We start from the raw sequence: 21,431 nt of genomic DNA, 5'->3' as shown, positions 1-21,431 counted from the left end.
TTTTAGCGTACGTGTGAAAATGGTATCTCTGTATATTTGCTCTACAGAATAGCACTAGATCCTTTGTTCATGCAATGTGTTAATTGGGTTTAGACTATGTCGCTTTTTGCTTGTTTCTACCTGGTGCCAAAGACCAGGTGTTTCAGAAATGTTCTCCTGGATAATTATTACATTTTCATGAACATTAGAGATGCATAAAGTATTTTTTTAAAGGAAAAACAAAGTAGGAGGGAGGGGTTTGAAAGTATTTTTACATTATGTAGCTGTAGTACAGATCTTCGTGTTATGCAGAAATAGCTCAGCAGTTTATTAAGCTAAATGTCTTGAAACACTCGGTCTTGTCTTTTTCCTTTCCCTCCATGGCTGTGTGCTCTTTCCTTGGCGCAGGCAGGCAGGCTCGCTGTCTCTCCCTCTCCCTCCCTCTCTCAAAGGCAGGAAATACTTTTCAGGCAATCTGGGCCTGGTTGTTGAGGCCCCTTTCACAAAACATCAGTCTGAATTTAGTAGACAGAAGTCACTGGGAAAAGCTTGACAGGCTCGTGCTTAGCTAAGGCTCCCTCCAGCTGCAGAGGGAGTTTTTGTTAGAATCACACATTGAGCAAAACTGCTTAGAATAGAGCAATGATCTCAGTAACGAAATCTGAACTTTTATGCTAGCAGGAGCTAGCTGAGACCGGGCTCTTTTGTTTGTTTGTTTGCTCCTTCATTTTGTTGTTGGGGTTTTTTTTTCTTGTTTTATTGACCAAATATTTTGGGAAGGTCATGTCCAAATTCCTGATTCTCTTCATCTAGGTAAGACTGTCTTGGAATTTTTCTATACTTTAAACTATCAAAAAAATTTAAAAAATAAGAAGGAAATAAAAGAAAAACCAGAAAAGAAACAAGCAGTGGAGTGTTCTGCGTTCAGGATCTCAGCACTAGAACTGGAGGTAAAAAAATCTATAATTTTAAAAATATACATTTAGTTGTAGACTGTGGCAATTCTCTTTATCAAAATATCTATAAAAAATAGATCTATAAAAATATCTTCATGTACATTTTTCTTCGTCTTTTAAAAATATGTTTGATATGCTGGACTTTATTTGCTTTCTTATATAAATAGAGCTGTATGGTCTTGTTTGCATATTTTTTAGTGGACATTAAATAGGAAAGCTAGAGGTGTGAACGATTTCTTTTTTCACCTCATTTAGCAACACCGAGGGCATTTAGGGCTATGTTTTTTTCTCTCCCCCCACCTTCCCTTCCCTCCCCTCCAGCAGTAATGATGAGGAGTGTTTTATGTAGATATATCAGTTATACCTCTGCTGGGCTTGTTCTCTAGCCTTTCCTCAGTCACAGATGAAATTTGTAGTATAAGTGACAATATAGTCTTAAATGTGTACACTCTAAATCTGAAATTCCAAGGTTTATTTGTTGGTTTTAGCTAAATTAGGTTATTTTTAGTAACTTATGATTAGATACACAGTTTGCTGTGTGCTGTGCTAGCATTCAGAAGAGGAAAAGCAAGACTTAGTAAATGTCAGCTAACTATAATTTTCAGGAGGAAGTATGGATTTACTCAGTCTTTTTTTTAACCTAGTAAACTTTTAACTAGTAAAAATAACAAGAATTTGCTTTTAAGGGAGAAATTCAATATGTTCAATATGTTCACTATGTGAATGGATGAATATTTTATGTAAAGCTGTGATTTAATTATTAAATTGTCATGGATATCAGAAGCATTTCTCATGGCAATCTACATAGCATTCTTTGTCTTCCTGAAAATCTAAAAAGACAGTTGTTGCTTATAAGAAATCCAAAAGATTCTTTCTTTCGTGCATCATTAACGTTCCATATAGTTACTGGCCTGATTGGTAACTAAAGAGGAGTCGTCTGTTCATGTATTTCAAGAATTTTTCAACTGTACTTTTACTGAATATTTTTCAAAATGATTGGTGAGTAATGAAATGACTTTGTGTTGTGGAAGGACATGAAGACCAGTAAATACTCCATAATGGAGTCAAGTATCTGCTCTGCAATAGATTGAGAATTGTACACTTTACTGCCATTTGGGTAGAAGAAAGTTGTTCCTAGTGGTCAAAAGTGGCTCTGGATTGTGAAGGGCATGCATCTGAAGGGGACAAAGAACAACCAGTAGGCAGCAAATTATTCCTGATTATATTCTGAGATGAATTTTAAAATCACAATCGCTCATTTGCTTATGGACAAGTCTTCTCCAGGTAGGTGTCCTGGTCTGGGGGAAACTGTAATATGTAGGTAGTGGGACTAAGAAGTTGAGAGGAATCTGAATGGCTGAGTCTCTTTGTCACTTGCATGAAATTTGTGCTGGAACGTTGACGTCTCAAAGGATTTAGCCTTAGTGCATTTCACTGCACAGTGTTCCCATACTTACTTCTGCATATATTTGTGCACGTATTTAGTATTAGTGAGTACTCTACTTAAACAGAAGAAAATATTCCATATCAAGCAGTCATCTTCTGCAGCTCTTCTGGATTTTAAAGCATTCAATGACCTCATTTGACCTGACTTGCAGATGAAAATACTTGACACCTGAGGCAGTTGAACTACAGGGTGGACAACAGAATAAAACCCAGAAAGTATTTTCTCATTTAACTCTGAAGTTTCTTGCAGATTATAAGAAAATGTAACACGGATAGTTGCCTGCCTTTTTTATTTAGAAGGTTTAAATAAAAGTCCTGAAGACAAATCATTGTTCAGCTTCTGCTTCTACTTAGTCTAACTTCTCCATTATACTAACCTTATTTTGTTTTTTTAAGATATAGTTGTTCAAGAAAATATTCACAGAAAACCTACTGTCTAAGAAAACCTCTAAAAATTATTTTATAGATACATAGCAATAATGAGAATGAAAAATGAGTATCTAGAGTTTTTTGACCTTGCTCTGTTCCTTCAGAAATGTTAATGTCCTTAGTTTGAAAAAAGAAAATAACCCAAGTAGTTATATCAAATGACTCCTGTAAAGGAAGTTAAGAATTTATTTCTGCAGCCTCGAGAATAATTAATGCAAGTGGTTATATTCATATAATAGAAATTATTTAAATAGACTTCCTTCACCATAAATTTATGTGCCTGCAAACTTACTTTCTTTTAAACTTTGTACCTGTTGAGCTTTGTATTAAATTCCGTAATTAAAATATTGGGGAAAAAAGTTTGTATAGTTAGGCCTAATTCATAAAGTTATCCATAACACAAAGCAATCCCTCCTAAAAGAAAATTAAACCCAAAGATAACAGCTTGAGTGGCCAGTTTTTAAATAGGTAAGGTTTATAGTAATTCTGTTCAATTGATGAGCTTAAAATCAATTTTTAAATTATTCTTTAGGCGATGGAACAATCAAAGGATTGGCTTTTGCACAAGTCTCAAAAGTTAATTAACTTTTTTTTTAATTGTCAGAGGCATTAAGCTGCATTTTTTATGATAGTTTTCTGTTGTTCTTAACATGAATTCTGATGCTGAAATATATCCTCCTTGTTATAAAGCATCCCTGAAGAGGGCAGTAGCAGAAGGAGGAAGAGAACTTTTCTCAAAAATGACATATTTTAGAGTATTCTCCTTTTTTCTTTTAGTCATCTGGTTCCATTTTCTGTTGTTTGTTTGTCTGGAGAAAAAAAATTAAAATATGTTTTTTTATTTTGATGTTCTCTTCTTTTTAGAAAAGGAAAAGCAAAGAGACAAAAACAGAGTAACAGAGGGGCCAGAATAATTGAAGTAGCATATCCAGAAGGGCTAGGTCTTGGTTTTCTTCCTAATAGGAGAGAGCCTCTGGAAGTCTCTGATCCAACATGTCACTCAAAGTGGGGTCAACTAGGGCAAGTTGCTCAGGGCCTTGTCCGCTTGGGTTTTAAATATCTCCAAAGATCATGATCAGTGTTAATACATAGTAAGGACTTTAAGACTGGCTGTATACACAGGTGTGTTTTTAATACATGTGTATATATACATGTATATGTACATGTGTACATATTCATACATGTATATATAAATTTTACCCCAAATCAAAAATATACAGAATTTTCTCATACAAATCCTATATATATATAAATATTATTTTATTGTAATAATTACCAATATTGAATTTCAATATTTTTATCATATTTCACCATTATTATTTGTTGATGATTTGAGGTACTACTTATTTAATAACAGTCTGTTGGTAGAGAATTTCAAATCCGCTATTACCATAACTGCTTGTTTCTCTTTAATGAAGAAAATCACTTATGTTGAAATGAGAAATGCCTGGAGTCTTATCTCTGGTGTATTGTACATCAGTTACTGAACACAAATGCAGAGGTTTGCCTCAGGCTGTATGTATCTGCATTAAAACCAGTTTTACTCATACGATGTATTCTTTACTTCTATCCCTCATTCTCATACAGTCTTTTCTTTTTCTTATGCTGGTTTGTGATATTTCCTATTAGTTATTCCAATGTACCTTGTGTCAAAATCTAGTAGATTTAGATGAAATGTCCTTGAACTTTAGGAAATTTTGTAAACAATTCTGTCACTTCTGAATCTCTACTGGTGGTACTCCCACCCTCTAGCTCACTCTTTATCAGTTCTAGGGTTTTCAGAATAAGTTCATCTTATTGATGAGAGTTTCACACAAGGAATCAACCATGACAAACACTCTTCAATGCTAGAACAAATAAATGTTCCAAGCTGAACATCATGTCACGTGTGGTAGTTCACCTTATAATCCAAAATTTTACTCTGGATAAGAGGGAGGCAGTGTTGAGTCTCAAATAGACAACTTCATTAGATTAAAAAGTGAGGAAAATCTGAAGTAATATGGGGGATATTTGCAAAGTGTTATTCTACTAAGGGAGCTAAGGGAAAATGGAAGAGGTAAGAGGAACTAGTGAGAAATTTGTCTAACCAAAGCAGTTGGGTTTACGTTATTACAGCTATACAGCTGCACCTTATTAAAAAGCACTTGACAACTTTAATATTGTATTATTAACATCTTTGCTAAGGCTGCCACTAAATATGAACCTCTTTTAATCCCCTTATGAATTTTTTCATGCAAGATACAGACATGTAATGGGCAAGGAAGACTTGCATTGAGTTCACTGGTTCAGTCTAGAGCACTTAACTGTCCACTTCTGGGTAGTTCCGAGAAGCTCAATGCACTGGAAGTTGTACTTTTAAATTCCTTCTTTTTTTTGTCCACTAAATGGAGATATCCCTTTTCAGTTTTTCTTGAATTGTATATCTTCAGGTAACACTGTTTTATCAGAGAGGTGGCAGCTTTTAATATTAATGCACTAAAATAAGAAGTTTTTGCTGAAAGGATGGTCTCTAAGAGTTTCACCCTCCACTGCAGAGGCTGGACTTTGAGGATTCCAGGTTCAGAGACAATTTGACACTTAGTTTCATTGAATACCTATGTGAAGATGACAGTGCCTTCTTGGCAATTTCCAAATGTTGAGTCACTGTCAGCATAATTGGATATATAGCTAAAGATTTTAGAAAAGCTTTTTTTGTTGTGTGAGAATTAGTAGCTGGTAAAGGAAATAGACTTGAATTGGTTTTAAAATCGAGGGGAAACCTGCACATGAGCTCAAGACAGATCTGTTTTATTTTTTCTGTACTTATATACTCAAATAACATAATTTCCAGGGTTGGGCATATCTTTCCAGGCAGGCTACAGATGATGAGTAGGAGAGTATCATTGTAAAATCAGGACATCAGTTGACGAGTTTGGAATTGAAGCACTCTGGAAAATACTGTGGAGAAGGTCTATTGACTATGTCATATTCACAATATGCCTGTTAGAGGCAGAGAGAAAGGAGATAAAGAGGTGAGATATTGTACAAAAGTCCAAACCAAGAATATTATAATGAAAAATAGTAAATTTCAGTATTATGTTTGAATGCAGACTTCCCCCCCCCCCCCCCCCCCCAGTTTCTGGGGGGAAATTTATTGGGGCATAAATTTATAAATTTTATTGGGGATAAATAATTTTATTGGGAAATAAATTAAATTTTTGTACTCCCTTCAATGCAGAAAGAGGACTTAATTAGGTTCTCCAGTGCGTTTACAACACATTTAAACATTTAAAATACTCAGAGTGGATTATATGTTATTTCTCTCTCTAGTTTCAAAGAGATAGCTGGTAAAGAGCCATTTTGATTAATTTTTGCTTTTCACATCTTCAGCTACATTCCAGAAATATTTACTCAGTTTGCTCTTGGAACTTTTTTACAGGTGCAATAAATTGGGATTTCAAATGATACTGTTAGTGACTCGTTCCCACCAAAAAGCACAGTCATCTCAGCAGTCGTTCTCTGTAGACTCTCAATGATAACATATTTGTCTCTCTCGATGGGAGAAAATGATTTTCAGCTCTTTATATACAAAGTATAGGCACAATAATGTCTAAAATATTTTTCAGTCATGTCTGCACCAGGAATGAAAACATGCCCCCTGCTGTTCAGTAAGCAGGCTAGTTGCCAAAAGTCATTGTCCTTAGTGCCGCAGATTTCATAGCTCATGGCTATAACGAGCAACAGCAACATTTTTTTAAATGGAAGTACCATATTAGAACCTTAAATCCAAAAGGCAGCAGGAATACATCTGGTTAATTTATATTGTTCTCAAAAGGACCTCATGTAGTTAAAAAATTTTTCACTAGAGTTGTTAGCGAATGGAATTTCTTCTATTCTGGGGGAAAGCGGGGAGAGGGGGAGGAGAGAAGGGGTGTTGATCTTATTACCCTAATTCAGAACCAAAAATAATAGCCACAGTTTTCTAGGTTTCCATGTCTCGTGGGATGGCGTTTTCTCATTTCGTGTCTTCTTTTCAAGATGCTTATAGTTAAGCCATGGTATAAAAGGAGTTGTAAGGAATCTGCCAATTATGTATCTTTTCTCTTCTCTGGGAGTGGAGAGCTGAAATGATTTTGGGGAAGAATTGGAAGGGTGATGAACTTTCCATATAGAAGACCTCCTAGGCAAAAAAAGGACTTTAACCTTTACACCTTTTCTTTATTCCAAAGAAATAAGCAATTTATATTATGAAATCAAGACAGTATATACATAATTTTCACACTACTAAATTTTGGAGACCAGCAGACTTACAAATCAGAATCAATAGATATCATGGCTCTGATTTTCTTCTTGAAAAGTCTATGCTAGAAATTATTTTTGGTTTAAAACCTTTTCTCTTTCTAGTGGGCAATTATAAATATGATAGTGTTGTCACTTTGGGATGATGCTGTGGTGATGGAAATGGATTTGTGTAAGAGCTAATAAGACTTTGATGCTTAGTAATTAATGTATTAATTGTACTAATTAAACGTACATAGTAATGTACTAAAAAAACCCTAACAAAAATATAACAAATCCTATAATTGTACTAGAAATTCTTGAGAAGAGTATTTCACTGTTTTATCAAGTATTCAAAATAGGACGAAAACAAAAACTTAGGTATTTTAAATTTGGAGTTTAAATGGTTTTGATTTGATATTTAAATTGGGTGTAAATAATATAGATCTTTAGTAAGCCTGGATAACTGTGGATCAGTTTGGATCCAGTCATTTCCCCTTTCTCATCCTTGAGGAAGAGGTTCAGCTAATCTGAGGCTCAGCACTGGAAATGAACCAAATACAAATACAACCAAACTAAAATCCACTGTAATCATGCATTGGCCACAAGTAAAAGCTCTTCTTTGTATGATGATGAGCACTGGTAATGCAGCTACTTTTTGAGGAATAGAAAATAAAACAATTCCATGATGTTTTATGTTTTCTAGCAATAAATTAGGCATATTGACAAAGTTTAGGCTCATACCTTAGGAGCCAATAATATTTTCACAAAACAAGAAAGACTTTGGATGTCTCTGAATGAACTACTTGCCAACTTGACTTTATATTTTGTGGTATCTAATGTATTGAGATTTTATAATACTGCTGCAGAGTATCCCAATTTTTGTAACATGTTAGCTGTCTTCTAAAGAAAGGATGTTACATCCTTTCTTTACCTTGAGCATATTACACATTTTCACTGGCAGTAAACTATAATGACCATATATGGCATATGTCAGAATCTGTAAAGCAGAAAAGAAAATAGTTTGCTAAAGGATAAAACTGATCCTTGAAGGAAAGAGGAAATCCTTATCAAGTCAGAAGAATGATTTCAGGTACATTGCTTGATTAACTTCTTATGTTGTATTTCTTGCATCAGAAATAACAAACTTTTTGCAGTATGTCATTTATATTTACTAAACATATAGCTTCTATTTATTTACATACTTAAGCAAGAAAAAAAAAATCTTTTTTCTGTTTTAATATTTCTGCTTTCTATTTCTCCTTTGGTCTTCTGCAAGTTCCTGTAATATGAGGCACAATGAATAAATGTTCTCTCTCTTCATGATATTGCTGATTTTTATGTGATTCTAAATCCTCTTTTTCCCAGGCAGGAAACAGTCATGTATTTCATGGCTCCTCAGACAGAAGCTATACAATACTTATAATCCTTTTTATTGTTTTTTGCTAGACCTTCTCCTACTTTATTTCTCTTTCTGCAATGAAATTACCAAAATTGCATATAGTTTCCAGTTTATTGCATGAGAGTTTAAAAAATATTATTTTAATATACTACTGTATGCTCAGTCTCTCTTTTGCGTGTTTTACTACATTCTTTGTAATTTTTACTGAGTTTGAAATTCAGTTCCAGATTACCAGCCACAGTGACTTAGTTTTGGGTTTGTTTTCCTGATTGGTAGCAGATATCGTAGAGAGTTGTAATATGTATTTGTAGTTAGGAGTATTTTTTTTAATCACTGCATGCCATTTTATTTAGTAACAGAGAGTTTCATGTGCAATTTTATCTCCTAGCTCTCCACTGCATTTGAGTTAAATTAACAAATTTTATAATTTCACTACTTTTCTTGTTCTGAATAATATAAAAAGCACATGTTCTAATAGCTGCTTTCACAATCTGTTCATGATCTCCCTCTTTATATTAATAAATAAATAAATACATTGCATATTCTCACCTCTGACTTTCTGTTTAGTGTCTGGGTTTTTTTAATTTTTATTTTCATTCTTAATTAGATTTTTCAGCCAGTTTACTACATATGGAAATCAGATTTGCAAGTATGTAGTTCAAGACCAAGTGGTCTTTATATGATTTGATTTTAAACCAACTTTGGTGCATTCAATCATTGCTTGCAGCACTCCAAGACTATGTGTGCAGAGCAATTCCCCCTGTTCTTCCCAACTTCTCATTCTGTGGAGATACTACTCAAGAGGATTAGTAAGGAGTTGGGGATTTGTGGGCCAGAAGTCCCTCTGCTTCCCCTTCCCTTCAATGATCAGAAAGAAAAGACTGAAAAAAGTCTCTCATCCTAGAAAGAGAGACCCACACCTACTCCAGTCCCTGCTCAGGATCCCTTCTGGCTCTGTGGCTCTCCCTCAAGTAAAGCTCATCTCTGACTCCAAAGGCATTTGCCATTAGCTTGGAAGAACATCCCTCTTGAAGCTCCCCAAATTTCTCTCTTTTTATGTGTCTCCCCTTTTGTTCCTGTGTTCAGAGGGGGTAACTTGGGTACCTTTCAGAGTTTTGAGTATTGTTTTTCAATTCTAACATTTGGTTCATGATCACTTTGTTTTCTTGTCCTGGAGTCTTTTCTAATAAATACTTCAATATGAGTCGGTTCCTCACATTTATCAGAAGGTTGTTATCAGCTGTGTTTTTTTGGATGTCGTTGTTTGATCTACAGCTGGTCAGCAATTTTTGTCCTGAAAGGCATGCAGAATGAAGCAGAAGAGAAAAACTTTAGGTGATTTGTGTCTAGTAAGCTGTACTGTCTCTATGGCTATAGGGGTTGCTTTGATTTGGGTCCTTTTTAAGTAGAGGCATATATTGGTGAACCTGAGTCAGTCAGTTTTAATATACCCGTTTATCTTGGTGTAGGTGGGACTTCCTTAGCTTTTCTTGAAAAGTGAGATTATCAAGTACTCATTGCATATTTTCACAGAAGCTCAGACTCTTCTCTTGCAGACAATATGTCTCGGGGTGTGGATTTCTGTGAGATATTAATTACTTACCACCTTTTGCTGCTTCATAGAGAATGTACCTCTATTTCTGTCCAGTGATTCATGACTGAAAACAAGCAGTAAGAGATCTCATTAAAAAAAAAGACAAATACCATGTGAAAAGACATTATTGTCATATGTTTGTGTTTATTTTTACAAAAATCAGCATCAGCTGTATTACTAGTCTGTGCTCATATTTATATCTTATAAGTGCATCGCATGCTTACACATGCAAATCTCATCATTAAAATTTATATAAAATATTTCATTTTTTTATTTCATTCTGAAGACATACTTGTCCTAAGAGTACTATGCTTTTTCTGATATTTAGAATAAAGTAGTAAATATTTTCAAAATAGTTATTAGTTCAAACATTTTTTAGTGTTTGGTCTTAGATGATTATCTTTTATATATAAAAGAAATTAGGGGAAATGCATCTGGTACTCACTAAATTAATATCCTACAATAAATGATCCATATATTTTTTATTCTAGGACAGCAAGGTCTATAAGCCTGCACTACTGCTTATATAGAAACTGCAGACAAGGTGATGCTCCACTTCAGTAAAATCCAGAGGGTGGTATGTGTCCAGGAAATAAGAGGATGAAGGATTACATTTTAAAAAACAGGAGATATTTTAAAATAAATAGCTGAGTGAAGACCTAGAGGCTTATGTTTTATCTCAAATTATTTGTAAACAACATTCTCTCTCAGAGATTGGTATGGCATTACTGAAAGAACTGTATGTAAGCCAGACCAGGAAGATGGGACATGAGTTTATAGCAAACAGACCCCGTTCACTTAGACTTCCTTAAACAAAGTTTGCTGACTGGGGTCACAGACCAATGAAGATAAAATAATGGTAACAAAATAAATATTTCTTCTTGATCTCCATTGCTTACATGTGCCTGCTATGTAAAAAATACAATGAAACAGTCTTTCATCTTCTTTTCAGTTTGTAAGCTAATGCTTTGCCTAATTAATTTCTTCTTTTTTTTTTTTTTGTTTTATTTAAACTGAAAAGATTTTCATCCCATGCAAAGCATTAGCAAAAATGTAATTCCCCTGGCATGATGGTGGGACTTTACTGCCTGGGCTGCCCTCTCAGAAACTTTCCTGCCACTTAGACTTCATAAACTCTCCCGTGTTCTCTGCAACTTTGTCCCTTCCAAAACTTGTCTATTTATTCCAACAGGGAGGTCGCATATAGTTCAATGAATTGTCAGTATGGTGGAATTGGTGAAGGCAGCAGAGATGTCACACTTGGGTCAGTGGCAGTCCTTGCTTTGGCCATCTGTGGATGCCTCCAATGCGTCCTCTTGCATAGCACTGTCTTACTTATGCCTGCTTTTGCTTTTGCCATAGCCCTTCCATCCTAATGGGATGGAGTTCACTGTCTCAGCTTGTGTGGTGGCTGATACTGCTGAATGTCTTCATGTTTCTGTCCTTGCTTCTTTCTTCCACTCTGGGAAAAACAGAGTGGGCTCCACTCCGGTGTCCTGGAAGGCTGAGAGAGGAGATGGAGGACCAGAGAGCCCTGGTTATGTGCCTCTGCCTCCCCACTCTTGTAAGTGGAATGTTTTTGTGTCCTGTCCTAAACCCTGGAAGGGAAGCTGCTCTGACAGGTCTGGGTAGTCACAGATACAGATATTTGAGTAAGTCTCCTTCCTTCCCTTTCCATTCTCACTCTAGCTCCAAGTCCTAAGTCTTCCTGCTGCAGCTTTTGCAGCTTTCGCAGCTTTCGCAGGTGTCAGTAGGTATTGGGTCTGTTTAAGGATAGTTCTTGTAGACCACCATGTTTCCTTCAGGAGAGAAGCAAGAGGAGGTAAAAGGTATGTTGAAAAATGCATGGCATAGCCAAACCTGAATGGAATTTCATAAGACAAAGATGCTTCTTTGAATTTCAAAAGCCTACTGGAAACAGTTTGAGTTTCTCAGAAAAAAAATCACAGGAAGCTTAATTGAAGCAAAGTGTTAGACAATCTAATTATAGGAGAGCTGACCAGTTCATCATCACTTCGTTTTTTATCAGTTGTAAAGTAACTATCAGTTTTGTGAGACTAGATACAAAGCTTCCAAAATAAGCTAGCATAAAAGTTTGCCCAGTTTTCATTTCCATTATGTTTTACAATGAAAGGAGACAGTCAGTAAATTATTATAAAATCCATTTAAAATGAAATCTAATTTTTTAAACAATGTGAAGCATCACAGAGGGTTCTTGAAGGGGGTTTTGCTGCAGTGTGATCACCCACTGCTCAATTCCATTTCCTTCGGTCAAGAATTGTCTATTGGATCAATGTTGCCAATATTCCTTAGTTCAAATACACGATCAAGAAATTTTATTCAGGAGAAATCTTTATCATCCATGTTTTTGTTTCAAACCTTTATTTTTCAGAAAGTTAATAGTTCTAAGCAGTACTAAACTTAGTGCTATTGAAAAGTAAAAGCAAAATATGAGTCTGAATTATGGCAACAGCTGAGTGGAGGTATACTGACAGATTCTTCGATCAGAAGAAGAGGTCTGCTAAACACTTCAACACACCGATAATGGCTCATCTGACTGTCATAAAATTCAGGAGAAATCAGATGCAAAGGTTTCTAGTTGTGGGATGGCAAGAATAGAAAGTGAGAAAGGCAGATTCTTCTTTCCTTGGGTGAAAGTACAAATGGACTTGGGAGGGGCATTTCTCAGAGGACAAAAGATGCTGCATGTCAAGAAAAAAAAGCAGCAATAGCAGAAAAGCAGTGATCAAGGTAGGAATGCTTTCTTTTGCAAAGTGGCAGTGCACTTTGTTCTCTGGAAGAGGAAAGAGAACAGTTATGAATTTCATTCAGAGGTCTGGAGTGGTGAATCCTCCAAGGCATAACTTATGTGCCTGCATGTGAGCAAAAGGAAATAAGTCATCCTGAATAAAGAGGTAGAAAAAAAAAAGTTCCTTATTGGCCCATAAGTGTCAAGCAATTAGAGTAGGACAATAATTTCTAAGCTAAATTGTTTAACACAGTCTTTGAGGAGTGGAGAGGGAGTGGAAGAAGAGTAGGCTTCCACCACACTATGGGCTCCTTCATGTGCCTTGGAAATGATGGGATTTCAGGAACCGGTAGGTGAAGCTGTTTGGAGAGGGGGTGTATGTACAGTAGATTTTTCATATTTAGTGCTTATATATGCTCATATGTTAGAAATATTGTGACAATAATTAGAATAATATGACAGTTAGCACCATTGTCATACCCTTGTCTTGCATTTCAAGCAAATTATTTTATATTCTTTTCTTTAATCATTTTTCTGCCGTCTATGAGGCAGCCAAAACTAGTGATAGTGTGAGTAAAACAGAAGGGTTCTAAAGTAAAATTTATTTGTTTTTCAGTCTCCATGAAATATAACTCTCCACATTAAAAAAATGAATAACAGTAAGGGATCTGTTCTCCCCTTTCTGCACACGTGTAACTGCATTTCGCAGCAGCAAGATTAACACACACCCATTAACTCTCTGAGAGCCTGCCTTCTGCACATTAAAAGCAGCCTAAATCTTAGGTAGGTGGATGCATGTATGTCACTGGGAAGTTGTATTTTTTAGCTTTTTACCCTTAATATTACTAGGGTCTTTTCTTGGTTGAGAGGGAAGAGAGATGGAAGCTGCAAATGATTTGCATCCAGGTGCAACTCCAAACTTTGCTCATGAAGGACAGTAAAAATCATTGAGCCCCTTCTAGTAAACATGGCTCTTTTCAAAGGTCAAAACAAAATATAGTGGTGGTTGTAAAACTAATTTAATTGGTTTTGAGGAGCTTTAGTGCTCATCAGAAAAAGATGCAGCAGAAGTTAAAAGTATTCTCAGTATTGATTTTGCACTCTGTGGTAATTTTGGACCACACACACTTAGAAATAGCAGGAGAGTATAAGATGAATTGAAGCCAGAATAAGAATGCAAATGTGCTGCAAATTCATACAATAATTTGACTTCAGATTTTGATATTTAGGCTTACTCTCATATCTGACCAGCAAAGAAGACAGAATTATAAAATTGTATTAATTTCTTACTACTAAATTTTGCCTCTGAAAGCAGATAATTTTTTTGGCCTGGCTCTGTGTGTTATTTTCCGTTTTACTCAGCCTCCCACACACTAATGACTTCTGCATGGAATTCTCTTGCCCTATGAATATATGTTCTTTTTAAGCAGAGTCTCCACAGAGTTGGAAAATGTGAATGTGAAATGAAGCTTGCCATCCTAAAAGGAGGTTAAAGATCTAGGAGCGTGTACAAGTCTATCCTGAAAGCCAGTTTGTCAAGACATAATTTACGGAGGTTCAGTTGCACAGGCATAATTCTGCATTTCTTTCGAGATGAATACTTCTATACCTTCAGGCATGTGATTTGTCAAGACAGCTTTGTGGCCTGGTGGGCAATCAGAATTTACCTTAGTGGACTGAAACGACCCAGAACAAACTCAGTACTTAATCTTCTTTATTGCTGAAATCAATAAGCACATCCATGCTAAGTGCTGACAGTTCTTATGTAGAGAGTGAAAAGTAGAAGCACCTGCTCCTTGAACTTCTAATGTTTTGTGAGCCAGAAGTTTTGTTTTCTTCTTTGACAACAAACTTGTTAATTATATTTTATAATGCATAAATTGAGATATTTTCTTTGTGCTAATATATACATGCAATGACACAAGATTAATGTATCTCAAATACCATCACCCAGAATACCTAATACAGCAGTCAGTGCAAATTACCCACATAGAAAACCAAGCAGGGACAGTGGGCTCTGGCAGAGCTAGGCAGTCCAGGTAAGTAGCAAAGCTACAGCCAACCACACTGTCTCACAAGCTACCTTCTGGAGAGTCCTGCCCTAAATAAGAGTTTTCTTTTTGCCTTACACTAGAAGGTAGGGTTTTTTTCAGTTTTATAATGTATTTGAGGTAAGGAAATATACCAAAGGTTTAAATTAGGTTTTCTAGGGTTGTATTTTGAGGGGTAGGACTAGATGACCTTTAAAAGAGCCTTCCAACCCAAACTATCTTATGATTTTATGATTTTATTTTTTATTAGTATACAAAAACTGATTGCCTCTGCATTTGCACGTAACATTTGTACTTACAGCTTGTCCTGAAGAGAATGAAAAATAACAATAAAAATGAGAGCCACTGAATGGGCCAAAGATACTCAGAAGACAAGTGGTTTATAACTTTTATAAATTCAGAATAACCATGAAGTTCTGCTCTACCTCTTTGGGAAATAGCCAGAATTTTGCACTCCACCGATATCTGTGGATGAGGAAGAAATAAAAGTAACTTTGTGTGCAAGCCAACCGTAAGATCTAATGCCATTTATATCCATCGAAATTAGTAGCTTATGACAGATACAGTTAAGACAAGCTTGTTATCAAATTTTGTCTCTGGAGCTGCTTGCTTATTCATGTGCCTGTTTATACCATTTTTGTTTACTTGATACTGGAAAGTAATCATAAAAAAAAAGTTATACTGAATTATGAGTGCTGTCAAGTTTTGTATCAAAAGTATTAAACTTTAAACAAAATAGTCATTTAAATTCAATTTTTTCTGGTCTCACAGTCTTATCTTGTTTTAGACTTTTGTTTAAACTGTTCCTTCCCTTTTATTTTCTCTTTATTTGGAGTTGATTCAAAGACACAGGCTTTTTTTTATTTCTTGCAGATGTTGAAATGATGAAACACTCTCTACCTCTGGAGCAGTGCACAGCAGCCATGACATCTCTGGTCCTCTGTGGAAGGTACACTGCAGCCTGCTGCTGAACTATTATGACATGTCTCTAGCAATCAGAAAGAAAAGCTGGGAAGAGCATGTGACCCAGTGGATGGGATTGGCTCTGGAGTCTGTGGAGTATAATACAGCATGTTGTCACGGACTTGTAGCTGATAACTTGCAGACAAGTATGGAAAAAGATGAGGTTTTGAGTGTGGATCGGAAAGAAAAGTGTACTTCCTTTCCGGAGTGCTGCTACAGTGGAGAGATGACCGGCTGCCCTGAAAAGCAGCTGGGAAATGTTTCAAAGGAGGTGGATGAAAATGATAACCATGAGGATGAGGAGCATTTTCTGGAGGCCAGCACAGAAACCCTAGTTCATGTGTCTGATGATGATGATGACTATTCAGCACTCAACCTGGATAGTGTTAATTACCACATCACTGCTGTAGGAAGTGAACCAAAAGATGAAGGGCAGAGTTTAAATGGAGCAGGGTCCTTAGCACAGATGGTACCAATAACGGAGGGTAACAAGGCAGCTGAATCATCTGACATAATTGGAGATATAAGTGAGGAACCTGGCTGTGACACAGTTCATAAAGAGGAGATGAAAAAAGATGATGTTTTTGGCAGTATTGGCCAAAGCCTGGAGCTTTGTAATTATGAAGGCTTAAATGAAGTAGTAGATGTAGAGAAAGAAAATTGTTTTAATTCTCCAAATGTGAAAGAAATTATTATGCCTGGGAAGCAGCTGCTTCATACTGCTGTAATTGCACAACAGCGCCGGAAATCTGATGCTTTCAAAGACGGGCTTGGAAAGTCTGAGTGCAATGTGGTAGAGAGTGGGATTTCTTCTGAATCATGTACCAGTAGTGATAGACAGCTCTGTTCAGCAGCGGAATCCAGCAGCTGTCTTATGCAATCTCCTCCTTGCTCTCACATCCCAGCAGTGGAAAATGGTCTGGATGAAAGAGGTTTCACAGAACCTCAAGTGGCCCCTGAAAACAAATGCCTTTCAAATGTCAGTTCAGCAGAAGACATTCAGTGTTTACATGTAAGGAATCATTTGACCACACAAGAATATTCAGACAGTCAAGTGAAACTGCGCAAAAGAAAGGTAGGATACTTATAGGCTGCAGACATTTTTTTGAATGTTTTCTCCCAATTTCTTATGACGATGATACTGTGCCTAATTCACTGCAGAGAAAAAGTGATTTTCAGCTTTGTTTCATCAATTTATCAAATTCAAACTGTTTCAAGACACCTATGTCTATACAACAACTAAATTTTAGGAGCTCTTTTTAAGATCTAAAAGTGGCTGAGTTATAAACTTGTATGGTGCCTTATATTCACTTAACATATATAATTTTGTATGCTTCATACATGCCATTCAAGGATGTAAGTGTCTTCTATGGGTTTGGTTTTATTTTTGGTTTTCTGCTGCTATCAGGTGTCATTATCTGTTTCCTCTTAGGAAACAAATTGTGTCCAGGAGTTTGGAAGCCTTATTGAAAAAAGAGAACAGGGAAAAAGTGCAACAAAACTTTAAAAGGGAAAAAAAGGAGCAGAAACATTTTGCAGTAGTTCTTTGTTTTTTAGCTCAGCCCCATGAGCTTATGTTCTTGCAAAAACAAGTATTGCTGATTTTGGAATAATGTTTTGTAATTTTAAAGCAACAAGAGAGTTTCACTGTCTCTACAAAATAAGGAAGGGTATCATTACAAAACTGTAATGGGCAGATTCTCTGGCAATAAAACTCCTATTGGCTTTAATAGAAGGAAACGTGCTGACTGTGGCACTATGGAATTCATCTTGAAGTCTGGCTTTTCCAGCTATGCTGCTTTTTTTAGCTAATAACCAATTTGTAATTGTTTACTTCTCTCTGCCTTTTTACATTTAACATCATCCAGCCTCTTTTCACTGGCTTTTTTTTTTGTGTGTGTGTTTTCTTTTTTTAATAAATATGGTTTCTATTAATTGTGTGGGTTTTCTTCTATCAGGTACAGTGCCTCAGTAGCTGTTTCACTAAAGCACAAATTTACATATCTAAAGTACTCTGTACCAACATAGCATCCTGAGCTGCTGGCCATTGCTTCCTTGTGTTGACCCTTTGGTAATATTAACACTAGATTGATATGGTCAGAAGCTACAAGCAACTTTTTCAAAAGGTTTCAGAAGCCCTCAAAGCCAGTCTTCCTTTTTAGTTCATGCAATCACAGTCAATGCAGCAACTGCTCAACTGATCTCACATTAAGTATGGCTCAGAGTTACAATTAAGAAACAGAAACCTGTCTGGCAGTACCAGACATGCTAAACTTATGTATCTGTAGAAAATGATTCAAGTTTAAAAACAGAAAATTAACCAAATTGACATAATATTTGAGAACTAATTGACTATTATAACCATATTTTCAGCTGGTCTACTTTAGCATTTCATTTTCTTTTTTTTAAGTATAAAAGTAAAAACAATTATATTAAGTATAGTTGCTGATGTCCATGTAGACATTTCATATTGTTAGCATGCTATATTTTTTTAATAGCTTTGATCATACTAGTATCTCGTATTTTGTTTTGAGGTCACGTACTCATCTTTTAAATATATGTTTATGAGAATATTTGAGAATGTATGTCACATTCTCAAACACATATTTGTGTTTGTGCCATTAAATATTTTAAAAGACAGAATATAAACATTCTAGTGAGATTAATGGTGAGAAAAACTAAGAAAGGATATTAGCATAAAAAGGAGCAAAACAAGGAGTTGCTTCAAGGAAAGTTGGGCATTACGTGACTGCAACAACTGTGAAGTTGTGTAGTGTAAAAGGGATTGGAGTCTGTAAACCTGAAGGAGACCTCATACCCCTTTGGTTAAAGAAATCTTTGCTAGTCACTGTGAAACGTATGGCAAACAGGAAAAGATATGATCTGCTATCCTTTGTGGTATGGGACTTTTACAAACAGCATTCCTGCATATGGGATTTTATCACTTATGTCTAACCATGCACTATTTTACAAAAGTCTGTCTGTGTTGGTAATAGTGTGCAATGAAAAATGTGTCTATGTTTATAAACTTCTCCTCAAAGCCACTTCTGTAATTTTAAGAAAACATTAGAAAAACTAGACTTGAAACTGAATCCGTCCATAAAAGCCAAGTATTTGCTTTGCAGTGACAGGAAGACTTAAGGGATTGGGTATGGCATATAAAACCATTTCTCTCAAGGTCAGCAGTTCAAACAGTGCAGTTAAAGCCTAAAACACAGCACTGTCTGATTAATGCTCGGTGTCAATTATAGTTGCATATAAATATGTGCCCATGAAAGTCAGAATATGGGACAAGGCACATGGAGATGAATTGCTGAAGGTATTTGGGCACCTAAATCTCAAGGTAGCACCTTGGGTGATCATAGAAAGGTGCTGATCTTTAGACACTTCTATTACAGTTAAGAACTTAGGACCTTAGAGTAGACACCATTCTGCTCTTTCTGGTAATAAATTCTTCTGAAAATCTGTTCCTCATTAACATATTTTAAAGTGCTTTTAATTGTGGCAATAGAGCATGACCTTCCCTCTTATCTTTAGATCAGCTGTCTCCAAACTGAAGCTGAGGTGAGAGACTGTGTGGAATTGCTATGCTTGCTCTGCAGACAGATGCAGATTTGAGGGCTTAAGGGCTTAAAGTTTAGCATCTTTGACCAGCACTACCTCCATATCAGTAAATTGCTTTAGTCATGATGGATATACTGACACTGAAGATGCTTTTTTCAAACATGTCCAGCTGCTGCAGCATTCTTTGCTTCCTCAAGTCACCAGAGTTCAGATGGTTGATACACAGCATCTCTTTTCCTTTGCTTTCTCAGAAAGACTTCCTAAGGCTCGGAAATAGGAAGGACCTGAATTTAATTGTGAGAAGTTAATGATGTTAGGTCTAATTTAAAGATACACAGTAATCAAGCTTTCCTGTTTCTGTGTTGACTGATAATCAATTCAGTTTATCCACAACATGAAGTTGATGGTTATTAATGATTCAGAGTAGCAGAAGCATAAATGGATTAACTATATGTGGGTACAACAACTAGACCCTTCTGTATGCTTTTCTGGCTTAAATAAATTTTAAAACAGTCACTTCACTTGAGAATTGTGCATTCTGAATTTCCAAATATTGGAATAATCTTTGGAAATAATAAGCAAGCTGTAATGCTAGAGGTGTTGCAACAGCTCACATTTTTGTTCATATGTATAAGGCAAAAGAGCTTTTAGAGAACAATATTATACAAAACCAGAAGAGTATCAACTATTAAGAGAATACAACAAAAGGAGAGTATTTAATTACTATACACTGATTTCAAAATGGAAGAAAATGGCCATAATTTTCTAAACATGCTTTCAAATTATTGCATGTGCCTCATTTTATGCATTCTCTAAGCTGCTTATCTCATGAAGCTTAGGCAAAGCCAGAAAAATCCTTGCTGGGGCATGTTGAGTAGGTGCACAAATTAAGCAGAACTCTAATGCATTAATTTCAGTTCTTTTACATCACAAAAAAGCTACTTTATTCAGCATCAGCAAAAAAAGGTGGATTGAGGCATACAGTTTCACAGTACATTCTCATCACTCACTTCCCAAACACAAACACACCTGCAGTGTTGCAGTCAGTGATAATAAGCATTTTGTAGATGCAATTTTTAAAACAAGGCTAACACAGCTCTTTTGAATGATGGATCAGTAAAGGTATAGAAAGTCATCATTGTGAAGTATCACTCTGAACATTTTGAGTAAAAATCCATGACGTTTAAAAAAAAAGTAAAACGTCAATAAATTCCGCCTACAAAAGAAATTTTGGCTTGTTCCCTATATTTCATTGTTCTTCCACACTCTCCCTTAGATTTTATTTCTAGAGATCATTCAAATGTGAAGAAAACAGCTACAGAAACAACTGTGACTGTTCACTTCTCTGTCCTGTAGGATAATGTTATATTACCTGTTATGTTTAATAAAATGCAGAGTGACTTATGACTGTGGGGGGAAAAAAAGAAGCAACAAAACCACCATATATAATGGGAATTAGCACTGGGTTCAATGCATAGGGAATTATAATATCCCTGTGTTTAAGGAGAGGTGGAGATGAAGGATTGAAAATCGTTCTGCATGCAACAGGGAAGAATTGCTATTAATAGGTTTTTTAATAAGGCTCAGGAAATTGTAGTTAATATTTAAAACCAAAATTAAATCCACAAGCTAGTACCAAAAGTTTGAGGGGGAGAGGGGAATTGTGAAAAGATAAACAGATGTTTTCAGTCAATGTACACAAACCTACAAGAAGTATGTTCTGATTTGATCCAGAGTAAACGCAGGAGACTTTCCTCACATGTATATGGACTGCTTTGAATACAATATAGTTCAATATCTGAATGTCAGAAGAAAAACAACTGAATTAATATACACAAATGAACAACTACATATGAAAATTGTTCGTTACCTGATCAACTGTTTTCTTAGTTTGGATATTTACACTTGCATGCCTCTACACTTGCAAGTAAACAAGTTTACTGAAAATCTGTCTTTTATGGCAATAATTAAATATTTTTCATGTCCTATGTTTTATATTTCAGATTGTAAACATATAAGAAAAAAAATGTTACTCTGTAAT

The 21,431-nt window shown here is 35.7% G+C and overlaps 1 protein-coding gene across 3 annotated transcripts in view; it reads left to right on the top strand.

Annotated features, from left to right (window-relative positions):
* DLC1 (DLC1 Rho GTPase activating protein) overlaps positions 1-21,431 on the top strand; it is a 261,325-nt gene that overhangs the window by 35,151 nt on the left and 204,743 nt on the right. Inside the window, exons 1-2 of one of the 3 annotated variants that reach the window (XM_027635750.1) lie at positions 550-792; positions 15,737-16,901. In XM_027635750.1, the coding sequence (XP_027491551.1) occupies positions 15,846-16,901 (1,056 nt within the window). In that variant the 5' untranslated portion in view covers positions 550-792; positions 15,737-15,845. Of the gene's footprint in view, positions 1-549; positions 930-15,736; positions 16,902-21,431 lie in introns of those variants that run through there. The other 2 variants (XM_027635749.1, XM_027635751.1) reach the window with 2 other exon arrangements.

Source organism: Corapipo altera, unplaced genomic scaffold (assembly GCF_003945725.1).
Source record: "Corapipo altera isolate COAL_440 unplaced genomic scaffold, ASM394572v1 22b, whole genome shotgun sequence".
Taxonomy (NCBI): Eukaryota; Metazoa; Chordata; class Aves; order Passeriformes; family Pipridae; genus Corapipo; species Corapipo altera.
This window is presented reverse-complemented; position numbering and strand designations above follow the sequence as displayed.